Source organism: Haemorhous mexicanus, chromosome 1, assembly GCF_027477595.1.
Source record: "Haemorhous mexicanus isolate bHaeMex1 chromosome 1, bHaeMex1.pri, whole genome shotgun sequence".
Taxonomy (NCBI): domain Eukaryota; kingdom Metazoa; phylum Chordata; class Aves; order Passeriformes; family Fringillidae; genus Haemorhous; species Haemorhous mexicanus.
The window spans coordinates 25065593-25088117 of NC_082341.1; the positions used below are offsets into that span (position 1 = coordinate 25065593).

The window sequence follows — 22525 nt, forward strand, 5'->3', positions numbered from 1 at the left end:
GATCACAGCACTAAAACTTGCTTGTTTTCTACTGTGATTTTTATCATGGATCAATGACTCCATGTCAGCTTACAGCCATTGACTCTTCTTAGGTAACAGACCCGGGACAAGGAGGCAGTGCATGCCAGCTTTTTTGGGTAATACTGCTTTGGACAGGACCTCGGCCTTGCACAATAGGGAGATGAGTCCTGTAGTTATTTGCATTTGAATTACTTCCTAAAGGGGGGGAGGATGGTATCTGCTTTCTGACTGGTATCCAGCATTATTTCTACATCATTCATCATTCTGCAAACAAAATCCTCCTGCATTTCTCTTGTGGGGCTCAGGACACTACTGTGAAGCCCTTTGCCGAGGTGATGCTTTAGCTGTGGCAGAATCCTTGTGCTTGAGGTGCCAGTTGGTTTGGCAGCCTGGTGTCAGGGTTGGTGAGGGGGAGCAGGAACCTCCAGGGAGAGAGTCAAGGGGATCAACCCAGATTCCCGGTCCTTGTCCAGCTGCTGCCGTGGCAGTGCACGCGCTGCGGCTGCAACAAGAGTGTCAGCAAGTCTGCAGAGGTTTGGCTTCCTGCTGTCACTCATCTGGTGTGGCACAAGGAAGGCATTTGGAGACTGGCATTGGAGCTGTACAATGTTCATTTTAAAATTATTTTTGTCCAGGATCTTTAGACCTGTCTCAGTTCTCACAGTCAGAGAACTGAGATGAAGTCAGCAAAGTACTGGCTTTGTTAATCTTGCCGGTTTGTCAGTGTTCAGAGCAGAGTTTAGTGTGACCTTCAAACTGCTTTCTTCCGGCTCCAGCTGCACTGTACTGCCAATGAGGACAGAAGCAGTACCTGTCACTCCTCCCAGGGAAGCCAGGACTCCAGTTCTTGTCCAGCTACCTCTTTTTAACCTGGACTGCTCTCCATTCCATGCCCATTTATAGATCCTGGGACACTCCTTTGTCATCTCACAACATTACCGAAACCTTTTCCCACCAGATGGATGCCATGGAGGAGTTGGTTTTGCAGCTGTCCTATCCCATTTGCCTTGACCTAAAAGGCACTGAAACTAAAAATCCTTGTTTGGAAGACGGTTACGCCAAGCTACAGGCTCCTTGCTCAGGCAGGTTCTCTCCTATTAAAGGCAGCTGGGTGGAGCATTAGTAGGCTTGCAGGTTACTGTCATTTGTCATATGAGGTGACCTAAATCAACTGAGTGATCCACATATCTGGGACAAACACCCACACAGTTCCTTCCTCCTGCAGCATCTTTGATGCCCTCATTCCAGTGTAGATGACAAATATTTCTCTCGAGATCATGTTCATTTCTTTATTCATCCCACGCATTAACCAGAATCCTTATGTGTTCTTGTGGATCACCTGTTAAGTTGGTTGACTTGGGGCAGGGAGGGGGTTTAGAAATTACACAGCATCCAGGTGTATTTAAAGCAGAAGTAATGTCCTGGGGATGTAAAAGAGAATTGTGGGAATATATTGTAGGAGTTTCAAAATGTCAGCTCAGCTGTTCTCACTTCTGCCACGTCCTCACTCTAAAGTGATTAGCTCAGGACTTTTCTGATAGAATACCTAAGTTTAAACCTCTGCATCTAGCCACAGAGGTGAGTATGGATTCAAAGGATGTGTCAGCATGAATACAGAGATGTGTCTGCTGACTGTCAGGTTATCTGGGCTTGAGTCAGAAACCAGGCCAGGACGGAAGCCAAATCCTGCTCTCAGTTGATTCTTTGCCATGTTAGTGACTTTTGAGAAAAGAATGTTTGCTTTTGCATGTTTCCAGGACTGAGGGGGGAAACATGGTTTCACTTACTGCCCCTTACCGTTCATTCCAAGCAATCTCTTACTCTTCTCTCTTTTTAGCACATCATCAAAGAAACAATGAATCCTTTTGCTTTTTTTTTCTCACCCCAATGAGAGTTGTTTGCTTCTTCCAGCAATGCCAGAGACTTTGACTCATCCGGGACATTCAAAACTGACCCCTGGGTTTGTAGGCAGTGTGATTTTATTGTCCTTCCTGTTCCTATTGTTTCAACAGGTTCCCACAGCCAGTGTCACCATAGAAGGAGCATCTGCCCTCAACCGTGTGCGCTGGGCCCAGGCTGGGAAGGAGGTCGCAGTTGGTGACTCAGAGGGCCGCATTTGGGTCTATGATGTTGGAGAGGTATCTTCTGTTGGGATTCTTTTGTGGTTTGTTTGTTTTGTTGGAGTTTTGTGTTTTGCTTCTAAGCTCAACTCCTGGAGACTGCCACATCCAAGCTGAAGAAAGAAATCTGTCTTACTCTTTCAGTGGGGTCCTCATTGAATTTCGGTTGCCAACAGTGTGTTAATCATAAAGCTACCTTGCAAGAGAGTTAACTTGTTGAAGTCTCATGAGAGAAGTCTATTTTAAAAGTTTCCAGTGTTTTTCAAGCTGTTTTTTTAATAATGATCCTGTGGGTACATTTGGAAAAAGTTAAAAGAACATAAAGAAAAAATTGGGGTGCAAAAAGAGGCAGTGCTGTTCTAAAATTGGTCCTAAAGGGTTCACCTTTTATACTCCAGTATCTCTTATTTTATGACTGGCTTATTGCTGTAGGCTTTTGTCAGCATGACATGCATAGAATGCATCTGTTCTTTTGATACTGCTTCATATGTCTGAATATGTGCAAAAGAACTAACAGGAGGAAATGAGAGGTGTCATTTTGAAGGATAGTAGGGGCATGCATGATAGACTATAGCAGGATGTTAGCACATATTCTGTGTCTAAGGCTGCTCTCAATTCACCCTGCTACATCTTATAGCAAGCATCTAAACTGTAGTGTGTTTGGCAGTGATGAATCTAACTCTTTGTTGATTAATGCAGTATTAAAGTGTTCCATTGGCATTACAATCCCTTGGAACAGGTAAGAGTGAATCTCTGAGCAATCAGCTTTTATGTAGAGAATTTGTTTTCCATCATTATCTGTGATAGGATATGGAGATACCCATCTCTACACAGTAGGGAAACATTATAGAATGCATACAGAATTATCTGTAACTCTTGTAAAGTGATTTTATGGCCCATAGCAAAATTGCTTTTGCATGACTCATATTTTTGGATTTCATTCGCTAGTGCAGGAGTTGCCCTTCCTCACAAATGTTTGCTGAAACTTCTTGCCATGTTGTTAGCATAATCTCTAAATTGTCTAAGGTTACTGTGCTCAGATTTCCACTGTGATACTGGCAGGTCAGCTGTTTTTATTTATTTTTCATTTTGCATGATTGTTCTGTCTTTCAAGTGATACGACAGGCTGTGGAAATGTCTTTGATGACAGCACAGTCTGATCTTGTCTGAGAGTCTAGACAGGCTGTAGAAATGTCTCTTTTTGCATATCATCCACCAAATCATTCATAGGACTATTTACTCCTGCAAGCTCACCCAGAAGAAAATAGTGTTCTATGCAGAAGTAGCAATATTGAAGTTTTTGACCTTTCCTGTGTATAATAAGACGTCATCTTGCAAAATGAGTCATAGTGATACACTCAAATAAAAAAGAAAGACATGCTTCTATTACTTGAGAAAGAAAACAGAGTCGTTCAACAGTATTGATTTGTGTGAGTCCAGTTCAGTGTTACATAAAGAGTTCTGCTTCAGGGATGTTGCCTGCCCTGGCCCTGCAGAGCCTCAGTGTCTCCAGCTCAGCTCCCTGTGTGCTTAAGTAAAGCGATGGATGTCTGTCCACAAGGCTGCTGAGAGACCAGAGCCAATCCTGCTCTGCTGTAATGAATGAAGGAGCTCATTAATTTGTCGCCTGGTTCGGTCAGGCAGTATCAGTCTCTGCAGTAATTCCTGCATGAAACTCAGGCGAGGTCATCTGGGCTGCAGCACTGCTGGGGCTGCTGTGTTGTTAGTGCCTTTTTCTGGTTTAAAAGAGAAGGGTGCTCATATGATTCTCTAGCCCAAATGTTCTCACTATAAAGCCTCAAGTGAGATACAGAAATACTTTGCAGATCAAGAGCCTGGAACCAAGGGCATGGACAGTGAGTAGCAGCCTCTTGGGTCATTAAGCCTGTCTGTAAAGAGCTCTTTGATGAGAGATTCTGTCATTAGCTGTCCTCAGGCATGACGCACAGGGGATTCACAGCGCACGTACACTCTTGGAAGTGCCTGGTACAGAAATATGGCAGCATTTAAGGATTTTGCTTTTCTTCACTGTGCAGACACTGGCCGGTTTTTGGCTCAGCTGGGGTCCTCCTTTGACTGTCTTTTTTGTAGGGGTTTGATTCTGGGATCTGATGGGGCTGGTCTGACAGTTTAAAAAGTTCTTCTCCTGCCAGCCATCCTTAGCCACATCGCTTGCTGCCCAGTTTTTGTGCAGGTAGAAGGGCTTGTCACCACTCCTATTGTGCAGAGAAAGACTGATCAGTAGAGAAGTATTTATTTATTTGTTTGTTTTGTTTTCTTTGGGCTGCTTTTCTCCATGGCTTGTGGGAGTAGATGAGTGAGCACGTAGCTGGGGTCAGCTGGGGTCATGGGGCTGGGAGCTGGACTATACAGCACCCAGCAGCAGCTAACTGTCCTATTTGACCCAGCACTACTGCAAATCCTGACACTAAGCTGTGAAAGTGGACCTTTCAGCAGCAGCACTCTCCTCGTCTCCTACAACATCAACTTCTGAAAAAGGCCTCATCACTGGAAGAACTCATCTCTGCCTGACTGATAAGTCAGTAGCATCCCCTTGTTTGAAGGTGCATCTCCCTGATTTGGGAAGATGGGTGTGATTACCTGCATTAGAAAGTCAGCAGGCCGCTTTACAAAGACCCTAAATACACTCGCCAAAATCATTAATGCTCCACTTATACTGCACCCTTTTAAAAACCTTTGTTTACTTGTGGCTGTTCCAAATGTCACATTATAAACTCATAAAGCACTGGTTCCAGCATAAGAAAAAAATACTATATTTGTATTTTAATACAACATCTTATCTTTGAATTTCACCTTACTAGATAAACAGTTTTTCTTACCTGTTCCTTAGGCAGAATTGATTCTGTGAATTGTAATCAGAGCAGAAAACATCAGGCTATCAACTATTAAGGAAAAAATTAAATGGTAGGAATTTTTACTTTGATAGATTCATCACAGTTTTAAGGAACTATCCTAGAGAGCAGTAAAGTTTACTGCTGCTATTAACCCATATGGTATAAAAAGAGAACGTATTACCTAAGTGAAAAACATAAGACATAAGGACTTACTTTGCATCCTTTGTGAAGGTATGGAGTGTGGAATCGAGGCTGTTTTCACTTGTGTAAGAATTCAGGATTTGACCCATGTTGATATGTTATCCAGTCATGGTCTTTATGACAACAAGAAATGTCAGACACATGAGGAACACGGCAGGGTCTATGACCAGGGAGTTAAAAAGAATGGTGACACTTTCAGTTAGGCTATATAGTGTTATCTCCTTTGACTATGTACTTTTAGTTGTTTGATTTTGGCATCACATCTGAAAATAACTGAACACATTTATTTTCACAGTGAGGGGTCTATTTTCTCCTCTATGCATGTGCTTTATGCCCATTAGCATTAATGGGAGTTACACACACACAATTCCAGCAGAGAGGAGACTTAAACAGTCCATATAGATGTGCTCTTGTGGATCCATAAGCACTGTTTTAAAGAATGTGAATTATTAAATGAACTAAAAACCCAAACATGCAAAAATCGGATTGTTTCAGTGTGATGGGATCTTAAACTAGTACATACAACTGACCATTGTATATACACTTTAGTTTCTGTAAGATCTAAATATTCAAACTTCAGCTGGCATAGTAGTTGTGATATTATCATTGTGCTAACTTGTATAATATATTTTAGCTCCTGTGGCCTTACGGCTTCTTTACTGGTGAGCTAGTTTTCTGTATGGTAGAAGCTGATTTTAACAGAGCATGGACCGCTGCCTGTAGATTTATTCACATGTTCAGGTGATTGATAGTTAGACCTAACTGCCTGTCTGTTTTGCAGATCTGTTTTCTAGAAAGCTTGCTCCCATTGTGCACGCTTCAGTGATGTTACACAGTGCCTGCTGTCATAAATATTCTCTAACAACCATGTTTGTTGCTTACCGTGCTTATTGCAAATGCTCTTTGCACCTTTGCTTGTAAAAGAAGCAGTTTCTCATCCACCTTTCTATTATTTCTTTTTTTTTTTTTTTTTCCTCCATTTATCTCTTCCAGGTCATATTCTGCTTGCACTGTGAGTACGTAGATAGAAACTGTGAGTGACTTATTATTTCATTCTAATAAAATATAAAACAAATTTGCAGCATAGGATCACAGAATTTGAAATCTGTAATCACAAGGAGCATAATGCAGTACATTATTTTGCTAAAGTGGTTACAGGACAAACTATTGCATCTGTTTGGCAGTCCTTCAGTTAGTTCTAGTCATGGTTTTAAAAGGCAACTAGTGTGACAGGTGGACTGGAGAGAAGTAAGAAAATGTCTTTCTCAAAACCATCCAGGAAGACTGGCTCTGCCAACAAAGCAGTTTCCTGGGATTCTTTGTACAGTTGTTTCCTCTGTCCTTGTTTCCTTGCAGTGAAATCAGAATCCTATGAATGTTTATGTGACTTTGTTAGGTTTCAGAGTTAATACTGCCTTAAGCCTTTTTAGGGCTGCTGTGTTAGGTTGGTTGTGTACTTCCCCATTTGCTCCATCATAGGTGTTAATCCCATATCTCATTTTCAAGTACATGACCAGCGAGGGAGGAGCTGGTAACTGCCCTGAAGTACATGGATGAAGTGGTACAGTCAGGATATCCCGCTGGTGCCTATAAAATAATTTCCTTTGATTCCACCAACCTTTAACAGCTGCTCTGAGATTCTTAGGGTTCTAGACAGAAACAAAAGTATATTTGTGGCCAGCTCTCACATTTTGGTATGACTACTGAGTCACTTTTTTTTTTCTGGCTAGTGTGGGGAAGCATTTGTACTTTGTACTTCTGCCTTTGTGATCCCTGTGTTTCACTGTAGATTTCATATGGAAAACACATATCCAGCATCTCTTCCATGCAGTTAAAAGCTGCTGTAGCCCAGAGAGAGAGATACGAAGCTAGGTTTTGTGTCATGTAGTTATTCAGGTAGATTTTCCAGTAGGTTTGCTTTTGCCATCATAAAGCTTCTGTAGAGCATATATTGGGTTGGGAAATGTTTTTTGCCACAAAAGCGGAGTTAAGATTCACCATAAAACCTTTTATTTTAAAATCTGTGTTGAGTTACAAGTATTCTTGGAACACAGATAAATGGCTCACGCACATTTCATGAAGGCAAATTTGAACAATAATAAGGGGTTGTGCTTACAACCAGGTTTTATTCAAAAACATTCAAAGATTAAGTAAGACACAGTCGTTACAACAACATGCAGAATCCAGGCATAAAGGATAATTAAATTTCACCGTTGATATTTCTGCTAGGGAGGTTGGAACCCTGGCCTCAGAGAATTTTAAAAACATGTTTTAACAAAGCAGAATCTCTTAAGAATTGTTGGAAAATGTAAAGAACTGTGGTTTTGATTTGCTTCCTCTTTCTCCCCAGTTTTATAAGTTGAAAGATTTCAAAACTGGAAGCATTTAAAAATAACAAAAAAAAAAATACCAGGAACTTCAGCTTTTTACTTGAATAATGTCTGAAATATTGAGCAGAACAAGCTCCTCGTCCCTGATCATTTCAATTTTGACTGATATAGTGTATTCACAAAGGGATTTTTGAAGTAGGTTAAATAAGAACTCCCTAATGAAAAAAATGCACTAGTTTGAAATCAGTCAATTTAATTACTGTGTTTTATGAAGGCCATTACCCATTGCTGATTACTAGGGTGATAAAATCTTTAAGCTTTGGTAGCCTCCATAGGGGGTGAGCTGATCTAAGTAGAGCAAAGTCCAGTCATTATCACCCCAAATACTTGTGTTTCTCATTACAATATTCATTACTTTAGGTTACTGTGAATGCTTTGAGGTCTTTATGTAAGCACTGGTTTATTCCTCTGTAGAAAAACAATGTCATGTTGATAAGTTAAAACCAAGTGTTTATATACTTCTACAGTTTAAAATGAGGCTTGGCTACATCCATACATACAAATGTGTAAGTTTATACCTCTGAGTATAAATTTCCCTATACACACCTATTGATGGCTGTTGGCTTGTCAGTGAGGTTGTAGTAGTCTGATAAGAAATGGAAAGGGATATGAGTTACCTTGTTATTTCAGTCTGTTTGGGTACTTAAAGAAGCTGGAATGGAAGCTTATGTTCCTAATAACAATCTTTATTAGGGAAGTACTTTTCAAGAGGGAAAACTGAGCCGTGATCTAATTAATCTGAGTTACCTAAGGCTGGTTACTGAGGGTTGGAGATCTTTATCTCCAGTGCCAGCCTGGGCCCTTGTGCTTCCCTTTCTCTGCCACCTCTTCCGTATCATGTGGCATCACTGGCTCTCTGCCCTTCTCAGTGTCCCTCATCGTGGGTTTCAGACTTACAAAGCAGCTTCATAAAACTGGTGTTGTTTAAAAGGTCAAAACTTTGCAAATGCTCTTTGCACTTTTGGTTATAAAGGAAGCAGCCTCTCATTCACTTTCTATTATTTATTTTTTCTTTTTTTTTTCCCATTTATCTCTTCCAGGTCATATTCTACTTTGCACTGTGAGTGCAAAATCCCTTATTCTTATGTTTTAAAAAGTATTTTATTTTAAAAAAGAACTCTTGAAATGTGTCAGAGAGGGATGTGGATGTGGGTTATGGGAAGAGGAGAGTAGCCTGTAGAAAGGGACAGAAGAACTTGGGTGTGACTAAGCCAGGGAAGCATGAGCCTGGTGGCAAGATAGATGTTCCATGTTCTTGCAGAGAGCTTGGAGCCAGAGGAGAAGACCTAGTGGAGCTGAGGACATGCTGCCACCAGCGCATGTGGCTGCAAGCTGGCTGTGTATTCGAGTCAAAAATTAGAAGAATATTTTTAACTATCAGAAGGTTGAAGTCCCAGAGCAGGTGCAGACAGTGGGACAAACATCCTCTAAAAGTGGAGCCTGTCCCCAGGATTTTGTGATGTGCTTGTGTGTGATGCAGACATGGGTCACACCTGGTAGACAGGGTCAGTCTCCTTCCCATGCCCAGATGTTTGCTTGTTCCTGGCAACAGCAGTTTCTTCTGTTTCTCTCCCTAGATAAATGAACATGAAATTCTACTTCCTTTTTACTGTCTGAATGTTACTTGCTAGAATTAAAGGAGGAAGTGTCAGATTTTTAATGAAAGTGCCTCTTTTTCTCATTTGTTAATTAGATAGTGAAATTAAATGGGTATTAGTGAAAACAGACAGAAAGGGTGGGAGTTTTAAATGGTCATCTTAAAATTTCATTTGATTCTTTATTCTTAGCTTCCACTTGCTTATGATGAAATATTTCAGCAGTTCTCCAGAGACAGCTTAGTACCTCCCCATTGAATTTCATGGGGTAAAAAGACATGAGTTTCCAATATGATACAAATATCTTTTAGAAGAATTATTCAACTTCTCATCATATGAAATAAAAACTTTAAGAAACCTAGTCAACCAACAAAACTCTAGGCCTACTGCTTTTTATTCATTTGCACACTACTTTTAAAGCTGACTTATGTTTCCTTTTCCTTTGCAAAGGCCCAGATCCTCCCCCTGCAGAGAGGATCAGAGAGAACAAGCCACGTGTGACAGGAGTTAATCATGTAGCTTAATACACTATTGGAAGGCACTCAGATAACGAAGTGATGAGAGCAGCAGAAGAGAATCTGTAAGAGATCATTCCCTTTCTGCAGCCTGCAGCCACAGTGCAGCCTGCAGGAGGGGGAGAAGGGAGAGCTCTGTGTGACAGTCTTCCTGCTGGTATTTTCCTGCTGAGCAGGGAAGTACTGTAAAGGGCAAGAAGCAAAGAGCAAAGGGAAGCCCAGATGGGACATACTCGTCTGTGCACATGGACTCTACTCAGGCTTCACTTCTAGTTCCTGAGCTACTGCCTCTCCTGAAAATTTGTCAAGAGACTTAGTGGAAAAGAGAATCTGGGTGCAGGCTTTCCATGGTAGCTGAGACAGCTTTAGCTGGTCTGCCCCTATCCTAACTCTGTATTGTGGAACACTATGGGAACCACAGCTGTAGTCAGTGCATGTTAGCTGTGTCACAGACTATGTATTTTAAATATCTAGTTAGTCTCTTGGGCGGCATTTTCTCTGAAATTTTTTGCCCCCTTTCTGATGTAAAAAGAAATGATACTGAAAAATGTCCATAGCTTTAAGTAACAGAGAGTATGGAAGAGCAGAATTGCCAAGTATGAAATTTAGTTTTAGCTCAGTTTGTGCGCAGCAATTTGCAAATTTCATAGAAATCCATGACTTATCATTGTGGTGTTAAAACACTTCTGAGACAAGAGCTGTTTTGTATAATTAATTTTTTTCAGGGGACTTCTGTGGTTTCAACCCGTCACATCCAGTAGCAGTTTTCATTTTGAGAATCCTTAACTATGTTTTCAATCTTTATGGGTTGCAGAATGGTTTGTATTTTGAACATATAAAAAAATACTTAATTCCTGACTTGGAAAGGAACAGTTAAAGTATCAGCTGAGGATAACTCTAGGTCTTAATACATCCTATTTTGCAGCTAAAATTGTATATTCTGTGTTTAATTTAAATGTGAAATCTATACTGCAGTGCCTAAAGTGATGGAAGAATCTGTGTCTGAAATGGAAAAAATAAAAAGAAATAACAAATTAAAACCCTCTGCTATTTCATGATGGATGAGCTCTTGCAGATAACAGGATGAGTACAAAATCTCAGAGAAGGCAGCAACTCTCCTGCTGACTAAAATCTTTGAGCAGTTTATAAGCTGCTGTGGTGAGAGTAAATTTGGCAGCTGAGAGCCAGAAAGCTGTGGCAGAAGTCCTTTACAGTTTCTTTTCTGACAGGTTTCCTGACGTGAATCATGGCATGGACATGGCCAGCTTGGTCTGGAGGGGAAGCAAGCTGAGCTGAATATGATTTATTTCTTCCCTGAGGCAATAGTTCTTCATGCAGCTGAACTTCCAGGGAGGCACCTTAGCCAGTGCAGCCACCCCACAAGCTGAAGCTCTGGTATTTCAAGTGAGAATGATGGGCCCATTCTTCCAATCAATGGAGTTGTCAGTGAAAAAAAAACAAACAATAGTAGGTATTGGAAAGAACAGGTCAAGGGCTCCTTACCTTCTAGTTTAGTTCATTTAATATTTTTAGGCTTTCTTATGTAATGATGACAACTGATAACATAATTGATAGAGGAGGAATCCTGATGCCTTAGCTCCAAATGTTAAAATGTCCTGAAACGCATGTAAAAAATTCCAGGACTTTTCAGTGACTTTCAGTGACAGCTGGAGCAGGGCTGAGATCCCCATGGGAGGTGAACGGCAGGCAGCATGCCTCACTGTTTTTCTCAATGCACCTGTAAGTTGGTGGCCATTACAGAAGAAATGGAATGGCAGGAACTGCAAGAAGTTTGTTGCTTAGGGCACCCACCTCTGTTGAAGCAAAATTGTGAGCTTTCCTCAAGCATGGCAGATGGTCTTTCTGCTGATTACCTCTTTTGTTTCTAAGGTCTTACAGGCCAGCACTCTCTGCCACTGAAAATATCCCTTGAGGGAGATGCGTAAGAGAGGCTCCTCCCAATATGATTGGTGAAAGCAGTGGGCCTAAGAACAAGCTATAAACTTGTAGTCAGCCATAGTATTTTAAAAATAGGAGGTGATTTAAGGAAATAAAGACTTTTGAAATTTCAGTTTGAAGTCAGCTCTTTCAGGATGACTGATGATTACTGAATGTTTTATCCTCTGTAGTCGATATCAAGTGCAGCATTTTGATACCTTAGTTGAGAGAGGTATAATCTGGATGCCCGGACATCATTCCTTCTGGTTAATTCAGGAGAGCCTAAGCCAACTCTGGTTTTAGAGGTGGAACTGTAGCATTGTCTACCATCAAAAATACTTCCCACTTCCTTGTTTTCTTTTCTATATGCCCTATCAAGTTGTAATCCTTCAGGCTGAAGTTTTCCATAATTGGTGTTTGCTTCTAGCGCAGATTTTGTTGTTTCTTACTTCTTTTTTTTTCTTTTTGTTTTAAGATTAAAGACAGTACCATAACACAAAATTAATAACATGCTCAAATTGAGGGAGTTAGTCTTAGCTCTGACATTTCCTATCTTTGAAGTGTTACAGTCTGCAGTCTTAATGTTCTGTTAACACGCATTTAAGTGTCACGTATGTATAATTTACGGGCTATGTTTTATTTTGTTCTCCTCTTAGACTGGCATCAAGATGACTGATGCAGACAAAGAGCACGAAGTTTGGAAAAGAATTAATGAGCACTTAAATGTTCAGTTCCTATGCAGGCCCTTTGTACAGCATATCTTTGCACATTACATATAAATTATTAATATAACACTATTGTTAGCTTGGTATTCAAAACATAATTTAGCATCAACTGTGTAACAATTCAGAAGTTACTGTTCTTCTTAGAAGAAAAAAGAGTATGGTGAAAATTGATTCAGTTTTTGTTTAGCTGGGGGGGTTTTGATATAAGCTAATATTTTGTCTTTTTTTTTTTTTTTTTACTGAGGCAGCACTAGTTAAATCAGACCCTGCTGGTGAATTGCAAAGAAATAAATCACAACAGACATTAATCTAGATGAGGGCTAAGTAATTAACTTCATAGAAGGGTGGTGTATATTGTGTCTGTGACACTAGACTGACTGCTGTGCATAGAATAAATGCAGGATTTAGGTTGCCTATGGTATTCCACCCCTTCAATTAAGTAAACAAATATATATAGAGCTACTCTTGAGTGTATCCTTTGTGGTCTAAACACTGTATCTTATTAAAATCATCTGCATGCAGTATGTGGGGTTTGAGTTCCTGCCAGTGGTTTCATCCATTGTTAACAGTGATGCTCGGCTCTCCCAAGAGTTAAATACAGTGGTACTTTAGTTATGTGGAGAGGGTGCTCTTGGTTACTTTGGTGGCCATTTCACTGCATATTACCTCCCACTTTGTTTCCATCCATGTGTGTGGCATAGGGTGTTGCCTGAAAAAATATAGGCTTTTTCAGGAAATAAAATATCCATATAGGTTGAGAAAAATATCAAAGGCAGCCTGTAATTGATTCTGGGGGGCAAGACCAGGGCCAGAATAGGTGTGTTCCTGCCTGCTCTATGTGTGTATTTGGATATTTAGTATTTACATTTTCTTATCTGTTTTCACCTCAACAATAGTGACAAACATCTATTGAACTCCAGAAGATAGGATCAGTTCTGAAAGTGGAACTATAATTGTTCATTATTGTTTGTATTGCGATCCTCATTCTGCAAGTGATTGTTTTACTTTTCAGAAATCATCAAGTTCAAGTAGTCATAGTTTATCATCATGAAACACATTTTTACCTGCAATGTCATAACTGCATTCAGATGTTAATCCATTGCTGGAAATATTTGCAGCAGATTTCTTTTCAGCACTTAGAGATATGGACAATATAGGTTGACAGAAATTTTGCTCAGATAAAATACAGCTAAAACTACATTTGTCTGAAGCTATGTTTATTTGATGATGCTGTTAAATTGAATTGAAGGAATATTAAAATGGTGATAAGCCACATACACAAATAACTTAGCGTGAAGTCTGAGGTTTTAGTCACTAGTTCACCAGACTTGCCACAAACTCAGATTAATCTGAGTATTTTTAAGTTTTAATTAGCTATCTCTTCAAAGAGAGTTTAACTTGCCCTTCTAAAAAATTGTAATAGCAACAGGCTATTTTAGAGCATCAATTTTTATATAGTTTTTATTTTCCCTGCTAGATATGAGATTTTATGGCATATACAGCTCTGTGGAAGCAGAGACAAGTAAACAGAATTGTCTAAAATAAGATCACCCTTTGCCTCCAAACAGCAACAAACCCGAATGTAACTAACAAAAGATGCGTGTTAATCAGAACGTGTCTGACCTTTTGGAGCACAGTGATTAGCTTTAAGAAAGCCATCAATTTAGATCAGAACAAGCTTGTTCTTAGCACAAAAATAAGAAAGCATTGTGCTTCCACAAAATATTTTGAATGGGTCACAGATTTTTGAACTGGGAACCGCTATCACCCTTGGAGTGTAGCTTGGACCACCATGCCGGCTCGTCTGCACACTGGTAATTGGAAACAGTGGGTGGCACCGGGGCGGCGCGGGCCGGCTGCAACCACAGGCTCTGGCAGATCCTGCAAGCCCTGGTGTGGCTGCTCCTTGTCAGATTCTCCACTTACACCTGTGTCCACGGCCCAGTGTGTCAGGAGCGTTACAGACCGTGCTGGTTGGAGAACTCTGCCCCTTCACAGCAACCTCGCGGTCACTGACAATGCTGAGGAGGTTCTTCCCACGGCTGTTTTTGCTGTGAGGCTTCTGAGCTCTAGGTGAAGCCAAAAAAAGAATGACTGCTAAACTGGTGACTGGGATCACACAATAATTTCCCCAGTGATCAGTGCTGCAGGTTATGAGCTCGTGTCCCAGTGACAGGTAAATACGCCCATGAGGTACAGTCATTAAAAGGAAATGGAACAGGTTCAACATAGACAGCTGTGCTCCCTTTGAGCTTACAGGACTCTGGTTCCTCTGAAGTGGAGGTGGCTGCTGCTGCTGAAATTGCACTTTGATTCCTTCTCAGGAGAGTCCACTGCCCTCAAAGGAGAGCTGTGATGGACAAGAGTTTAGAGGGATGAAGACAGGAAGAGTTTGTCCACTCTCATCCCAAAGATTTAGAGGCTTCAGGGAAGGCAAGGAGCCAGAAATAAAGTGAAATATCCTCAATGAATAATTCATTGGCTGGAAAGTGTTTTTTTAGGGAAACTGAAGCTATACAGGGATTTGGACAAATTCAGCTGAAACACTCTCAGCCATAAAAAAGATGGATAGGAGGGAAATATACAAAAGCCTTGAAATACGTTGTAATATCTTGTTTCAACCATCTGGATAGATTTCTTTAAAAGGTACATTCAAAGATTTGGGAGTTTTGTCTCAAAATCTCTCCTTCTCTTCTCTCCTTCTCTGCTTCTTTCCTTTTCTCCTTTTCCTTTTCCTTTTCTTTCCTTTTCCCTAACTTTAAAGAGCAAATGTACTAGAAGGTGTTAATTTATCTGAAAGTGAAATTGATGCTGATTTGTATCTTCAGGCACTGTTTTTTTGATCCTTTCCTGCTTGCTGGGATTGACTCGGAGCTCTGACAGTATCAAGAGATGTCTGGTCAGAGGATCTCCTTTTCCTGAGTCCTGTCACACTTTTCAGAGTTGTAGTGTTCAGTGAAGTTGCTAATTGCACAGTTTCTAGGAAAACACAGAAATACAGCCTGTGTTTGTCAAATCTCTGCTGTATGGATTGGAAGATCTGCACACAGAAGAAGTCTCTGGCTCCAGGAGGAGGTGGAGGAGGCTGGTTTTCATGAAGTTCACATGCCTGGTGCTGCCTGTGCTCCCTGGTGAGCCTCAGGGGTGGGGCACTCTGCCGCATGCCTACCGGATGCACATAAAGCATCCTCTTGGTCAGTCCTACCAGGGAGCGGGGCCCGATTTTGGGCAGGAAAGCTGACAGGTTAGTGACGTGCTTGGCTAGAGTGATCTCCCAAGGCACAGAAGCTTCAGAAGGTACAAGACCTCTGTGAGACAGAGTTTGGTTGTGTATGGATAAATCATGTAGAATGGTGACACATCAGCAAGGCAAGGACGGGTGCTTGTCAGGAAGATCCTGGCAGCCATTTTTCATAGATAATACTGGTGTTTCTCATTAGAATTACTCTCTGATGCAACCTAAACACACCATGCTGTTAAAGCTGAAGCAGTGTGAGTAATTAAGTCAATTAATTAGGTGTGGGTAGCATTCGCCTTTCACTGTAAAGGGATCAGAGGAAAACACTTAATAGCTTTTATGTTCTTGTTCTGCTCCATACCTTAGCATCAGTTCATTCAAATAACCTGACCCAAATAAGTTACCATATTTTTATGCTTTGGTGAACATTTCTACCCTGCATCAACATCATAATGTGAAAGTTAACACATGCTGCTTTGTAGTAACTGGAAGAGGACAGAAAAACTGTCACACAAGTGAGGAACACCCAGGTAGCTCTAAACCTCTGCCCTTCCTCCATGGAGTAACTTCTCATTTCTTCTACCTCTGCCCTGGTATTTGCAGGAAAAACATGTACAGAAAACCTGAGAGGGAGATCCCACAGATAGACTCAGGTCTCCAGCACTTGTGGGTGACAATGTGCCCAGATGAAAGAGCTTGAATGGAAAATTACTGGAAGGGGAGCATTAATCCAGAGAAGAATTTGAATTGGAGTCTGTGGATACTTTTGTTTTTGTTTGTGGTCTTTTCCTGTATAACCCTTATTGTTTAGTATTGGGGCCTTTGCAGAAGGAATGGGTTTGTAGGATAAAAGACGATTTTTCCTGTGACTTTATTATTGCCAAGGTTTCCCTCTGTATCCCTGAGGAATTTATATTAGAGAGGTTTATTCTACTAACAGTCTGTTAGCAGGATTGGCCCCTTGTTGAAAGCATGATGCAGTGCATGAGATTAAATAAGGTAAAATAAGATGAAGTTGTAAGGAATTAGGTGGCATGTGGGCATGACTTTGGTCATTAATTGCTTTGTGAACTGAGTCGCTAGAAATGTCCCAGACATTGCTAATACTGTCAGCTAAAAGCAACACATGTAATGCATACATTCCTGGGGAGACGCTTCAAGTTTGAGATACCAAGTTGTTTTAATAGCCTGGACTTTGATTTTATTTGTCTGTGGCCATGCTGTGGAGTAAAGGCAATTAAGTAATCTCAATGACATAAATAGATTTAATTTTTTTTCTTTAGAATGACAAATTTTCTTTTTCAGCCACTTAATACAATGTAATGCTGTTAAAGACTAGAAGACAAGGAGCAGTGATGCTTTATTAAATTCAGAAAGTCCTTTGCCTAGGATATTGCTCCACTTAAAAGATTTTTCTACTTGAGATCAGTGAGACTCATTTCATTCAAGAGTTTGACAAATGGTAGTGCTGTACACATCAGAAGAAATGAAATATTTTAGGACATGTAGTAATAACGGGGAGATGGTTGCTCAGCTGGTTTTGGTTCCATCTCTGATAGCAGGATCTCTGCACTGCCCTTACTACAACACAGAAGCCAGTCCAGGTGTGTGCCTGTGGCCAAATGTGTGCCACAGGTACTTGTGAGCTCGTGCACTGACCTCTCTTCTGGTGCTACAGTTCCTTCTGCTGAAGGATTTTGAAAGAACAGTGTGGTCTTTTTAAATACAGGTCACTGCTGATCCACATCTGTGTATGTGAGTGTGAGAGACAGCTGTCTAAAATGATTTACTCTTGTAACTCTGGTCTCCATTCCTGGGAGAAGTAAAGGACAAAAATGCCAGAAGTGGAAGACAAAGAATGGAAACCCAGAGACTGCAACAGTGCCTATATTAACTGGGCTGACATGGTTTTTCAGAGGTTGCATTTCTCAGTCCATAGCATCTATTATCTACCAGTGCCACGTGGACACAGTTAGCTGACCATCTGCTTGACACTTCTAGTGGTGTATTAAAATATTTAAGTCAGTTCAGATTGAATACTGGATTAGCTATGGTTATACCCATTCTTCAGTCCAAAGGCACCCATTTGCTAAGGTGGACAGCAGTTTATTATAGTTTCCTGTAGTTTCCAAAACATTTGCCTTCTTCAGTATCAAGCAGTGCATTATGTCTTGAAACAGTTATTCTTTCGTCTTATATGCAGGACGTGATCACAGCGCTTCAGGAGGGCAGTAAAAACTTGCATGGATCATGTGGATGCTTGTTGCTGTTTTCTGGAATTCGGCTTAATGAAAACAAAGTTGAGAAAAGTGCTTGTTTTGTTTTGGTGTTTCGTTTTTTTTTTTTTTTCTTTTTTCTTTTTAATTATCTCAGTCCCAGCTTGCATTATCTTCCAGAAATTGCAGTATTGGATCCAGCTGGAAGTGACTGCAGTATTATTTTGCCATAGCACTAAAGCATTTTGTCTGAAAGTTCAGCTATTTAGATTACATGTCTCTCTTGAAACCTAATGTTCAAGAGCTCTTCATTAGAAACATCAATGGTATTAAATGGAAATGGATTTTGCATGATGATAAAAAAAAAATCAGACTAGTAATGCAGTAACCAGTTGGTATAACATTTCCATTGTAATGCATTTCCTGTAACTGTGAATTCCTTAACATAGGGGAGGGTAACTAAAATAACACAATATATTTATTTTACTACTTAGAGCTTTAATGAACTTCAGGAAAATAGTTTCAACAGAATGTTTTAAAACCTTGTGCACACTGACCTGGGTCCTGCAAACAATTACACTTGGGCACAGGCTTGCTGACTGCCAGTGGCCAGCTTGTGTGTGTGAAGTGAACACACACATATGTGTGTGTACATGTAGAGATCAAGGCCTTGCTCTAGTTGGGAAAATCTGAAATATTTTAACCAAGGGGCAGATTTTGCAGCAAGACCACAAAATCAAGCAGATAAAGCCTTTTGCTCTACCACTGTCTAAAGGCTCCTTCTGGCTGATACTTGAATAGGAAATTGCCAGGTGTGCCATGTGAACTTGGCCACACTTCCCAGGTGTCAGCCCCCAGCAGGTTGGTGAGGCGCATGGTGCACAGCCCTGCTGATTGCAGTCGGAGCTCTCCTCAAAGGAAGTGCCTCAGTTTTGGGCCAGGGCGAGAACCAGTCCTGCAGCACCAGTGTCTGAATTCATTCTCGCTGCTTTGTCCTGCAGCTGGCTGTTCCACACAACGACGAGTGGACGCGCTTTGCCCGGACCCTGGTGGAGATCCGCGCCAACCGAGCCGACAGCGAAGAAGAGGGGGCGGTGGAGCTCTCGGCATAGAGGGAGAGGAGCAGCGCCCGCCAGAACAGCAGCTTCCCCCACGGAGTGCTCCAGTGTTCAGTGTCAGAGTCAGTCCTGCTGTGGCTTTTGATGCCAGTGTACATGCCAGTATTGCTCAAAGCATTCCATATTAATCACACTGCTTTACACAAGGCTGAAAATATCCAGAGCGTTTTCATACTTTATATTTCTGTCTGAAAAGTAAGAAAGAAAAGACAAATCAACCCTTTATGGGTTTAGTTGTTGCCTTTTAACTACTTAGTAGCTGTATTTAATAGCTAGGAACCCCTGGTTAAACTTGTGCTCACATTGCCCTTCTGGCATAGTCCTATTAAATCCATATGAAGCCAGATATGATTGTGTGCAGATGTGGTGTGCTTCACTGTATGGGACTGGGCCAAAGACTTTAGATGTGGTGTATCACATGGTGACTTACATTATGAATGGATGTACTATACGAAAGTTGCTGCTCCTTATTTATTGCGGTGTGCTGCATGGAACATATTTATTTGAAAGCATTAAAATAAACGATCCTAAAGCATGTGCATAATGAGAGAACTGCATTGTCTGTGTGCTGCTGTAGAGGTTACATTAAAGTCCACGTAACAATTACAGTACATCAGCTGTGCTTAAGATGTAAGATCTATAAAGGTTGGCTTGAGTGGATGGAATAAGCTCCCTTTCCTTTTTATTTTTAAGATGCCTATTATTTCTAGGCACTTTAACTATATTTCAGATACACTTGGTCACTGATACTTGTCATGCAAGTTAACACTAATAGTCTGACAAAGGGTTGTGGTTCCCAAGTATGACACCAGTATTGCCAATAAAATGTATCAGGCCTGTTCTGTTGCAGTGTGGTTGATCTTTCTTTGCCAGCAGTGCTCAGCATATTCATTACCAGTCACTGGTGAGGCACCAGGTAAATGTGACTGCCCTGATGCACAGAAAACTCATGCAGCTGCTCTGTAAATAGATACCTTCAGCATTGGGACTGCCCAGTAATGGACCTGCGTGGATCAGAGCCTGTTACTGATTTTCCATGGGCAAGCACTAAGCCTTGCATGTCAGCTTCTGGGCTAATTTTTATTTTCCCTCCATGCTTACCTGCACATACATGCACACACAAAGCAGCAGCATGCTGCCATATGTGCTGAAAGGAAAGGAATAGGAGAGACAAGGCCTTCTTAGACTGTCTTGAGAGACAGGTTGGGACAGGGGACAGAGGAACAAGCTCCTTTATGACAATCTCTTGTGGCTTGAGCAAAGAAATAAGAGTGCAGACTGGTCTCATTGAGTGCTGTGGCCCACAGGGATGTTGGTGGTGAGGCTGCTTGATACATCCATGTCACAACACTCTGCTGAACCAGAGGACAGCTCTGACATCTGGGTTTAGCAGCGGTTCACATTTAGCGGCATGGAGGTAAACCATTTTAGCAAAAAACACTGCGAGTTTGACAAGAAAGATCTTGTACATTAAGTTTTTTGTCTCGTTGCCACATCTCAACTTTGGGCAGCCATACTGAGGAATTAACACATCATCTGATCATGTTTGGGGCTATGGCTCAATCCAGAAGCACTGGGAATTCTGCACTGCTAAAGCCAGAGTAGACTGAGAAAATGGATCCTTTGGAAAAACTGCATTTCCCGTATCTTCTTGGTGGTTAGAGGCACTTCCCTGTGAGAGTGCATGAGCTACTTTCAGCTTCATGGTGGAAACTGCAACTATCTCCCAGTGCCCATGAAAATGTCCTGCCACTGGGCTGTGGGAAGCATCTTCTCCCAGAAGGCCTAGTACATAGCAGAGATATATCAGTCATTTTTGGGTGGCACCCTGAGATTGGAGCCATGTGTTAGAGAACTTTCTGTTCTGGCTGGGTGCTTTGGGAGTTGTCCTGAAGAACCAGTGTAGCACTTGCAGCACTTCTGTAGCTTAAAGGTGAATGCTAACAAACAGCCAGGTGAAATGACTGTAAAGGAGCAGTTTAGAAATCTTCTCTGGGGTTTTTTCCCCAGTTTTGCCCTGTTTTCTTTTCAGAAACCATAAGTGTTGTCTGTAAACATGGATGAGGCAGATGTGGTGCAGAGTGGAAGCGGGAGAGGCACACTTGGTCCTCAGTGGGTCACAAGACCAGGAACATATTCACAGGTGGATGCACAGCAAAGTACTGCCATCATGGGAGGCACAGGTGGGAACCCACCACCCTTCCACCCAGTGGAGTAGCTGCACATTTCAAAATGTGAGGACACCATCTGACAGTGCCTGTGCTGTAACGGGAAGGGCATGCAGCCAGTGTTGTCTCCCATTCATCATAATCAGTGCAGTGGGAACAGTTGGCAAATTTGCTTCTACTTTTTCCATATTACTGTTCAACTTTTGGAACCTAAGGGGGAGTCTGCATGTTCATGTCCAAGTTCTCCCTACTTTATAGCATTAAGAGCTTCTGAAATGGTTTTAAGAGTAGCCTCATAGGACCTTCAGCAGTTGCTGCTTTGTGCAAATCAGTATGACCAAAGTCTGTTTTTAAAATTTTTCTTTCCTTTTTTTTCTTTTTTTGTGGTATGTGGTCCAAGTGGATCTTTGAAAGGTGGAAGTGAAATAGGCTACTTCTCAAGTCTGGGAACAGCACAAACATCTCCATGGAAAGGCTGTCAGAGCAAGTCTTTGCTGCTGAGAGTAGACTCCACAGAATTACCTGCAGCTTATTTCTTCAAAGAGAAAAAGCAGGCGGGACAAATGGTGCTGAATTGCAACGATTCAAGACCTGCAGCTTTTTCCACAAGGTACTCAGTAAGTGCTCCATAAGAAATTTTTCAAGTTGCAAGGTGTTTCCTCCTGAGTCTCAAAACCAATGCCCCAAACATTTGCTACTTCTGAAAACATCAGAGCCCCTACCACACCCTGGAATATCATCATCTCACACTACAAATGACAGCCTGCATCTCTAGGGCTATGGAAACAACTAGGAATGCTCTGAAAAGCTCTGAAGAGTTTTAGCAACTGTTGATAAAAAGCATGCATGGCAGAAGACTGGAAACCCCTCACAGGGCAAAATAGCATCCCACATGGAGTGGGTTGGTCTCCATTGGCCAGTGACAAAGGACACTTTCCAAAGGCAGAACTCAGTGCCCAAGGGTGCTATAGAGCAGCCACCTGTTCTTGGGAGGCTTACAGGACCAGTTCTCCTTCAAAGTCATAAGCAAAGATACTTCTGAAGTAACACCACCATGTCTGGTACACAGTGTCTGCACAGCCTGGGGTGTGAGGAAGGCCAAGCAATGTAACTACAGCAGCTGAAATGAATCTTGCAAGCAATAGTACTGCTTCCTGGTGCGATGAGGAACAGTGCAAGGAGAAGTTAAAATTATTACTACACTTGAAATGTCATCTCTCTGAAGGACAACAGACACTTTGATGGCATCCCCAGGTTCAGCACTAGGCGAGGCTGCCCAGTCTCACAGCCTGAGTTATCTGCTGCCCACCATGCAGAAAGCAGAATCACCGCATGGCACGTGGCATTAAAGAAACCACCTCATCTCAGGCTGCTTCTGTGTTATTTGATGTATTTGAAGGTCTCTGGAGACACTTAAAATACAAA

The 22525-nt window shown here is 41.5% G+C and overlaps 1 protein-coding gene across 2 annotated transcripts in view; it reads left to right on the plus strand.

Annotated features, from left to right (window-relative positions):
* The window catches only part of DYNC1I1 (dynein cytoplasmic 1 intermediate chain 1), a 184253-nt gene extending 164777 nt beyond the window's left edge, over window positions 1-19476 (plus strand). For both annotated transcript variants that reach the window (XM_059843469.1, XM_059843478.1), the window contains exons 16-17: window positions 2034-2159; window positions 18816-19476. In XM_059843469.1, coding sequence (XP_059699452.1) covers window positions 2034-2159; window positions 18816-18926 — 237 coding nt within the window. In that variant the 3' untranslated portion in view covers window positions 18927-19476. The remainder of the gene's footprint in view (window positions 1-2033; window positions 2160-18815) is intronic.
* Window positions 19477-22525: the final 3049 nt, after the last annotated feature.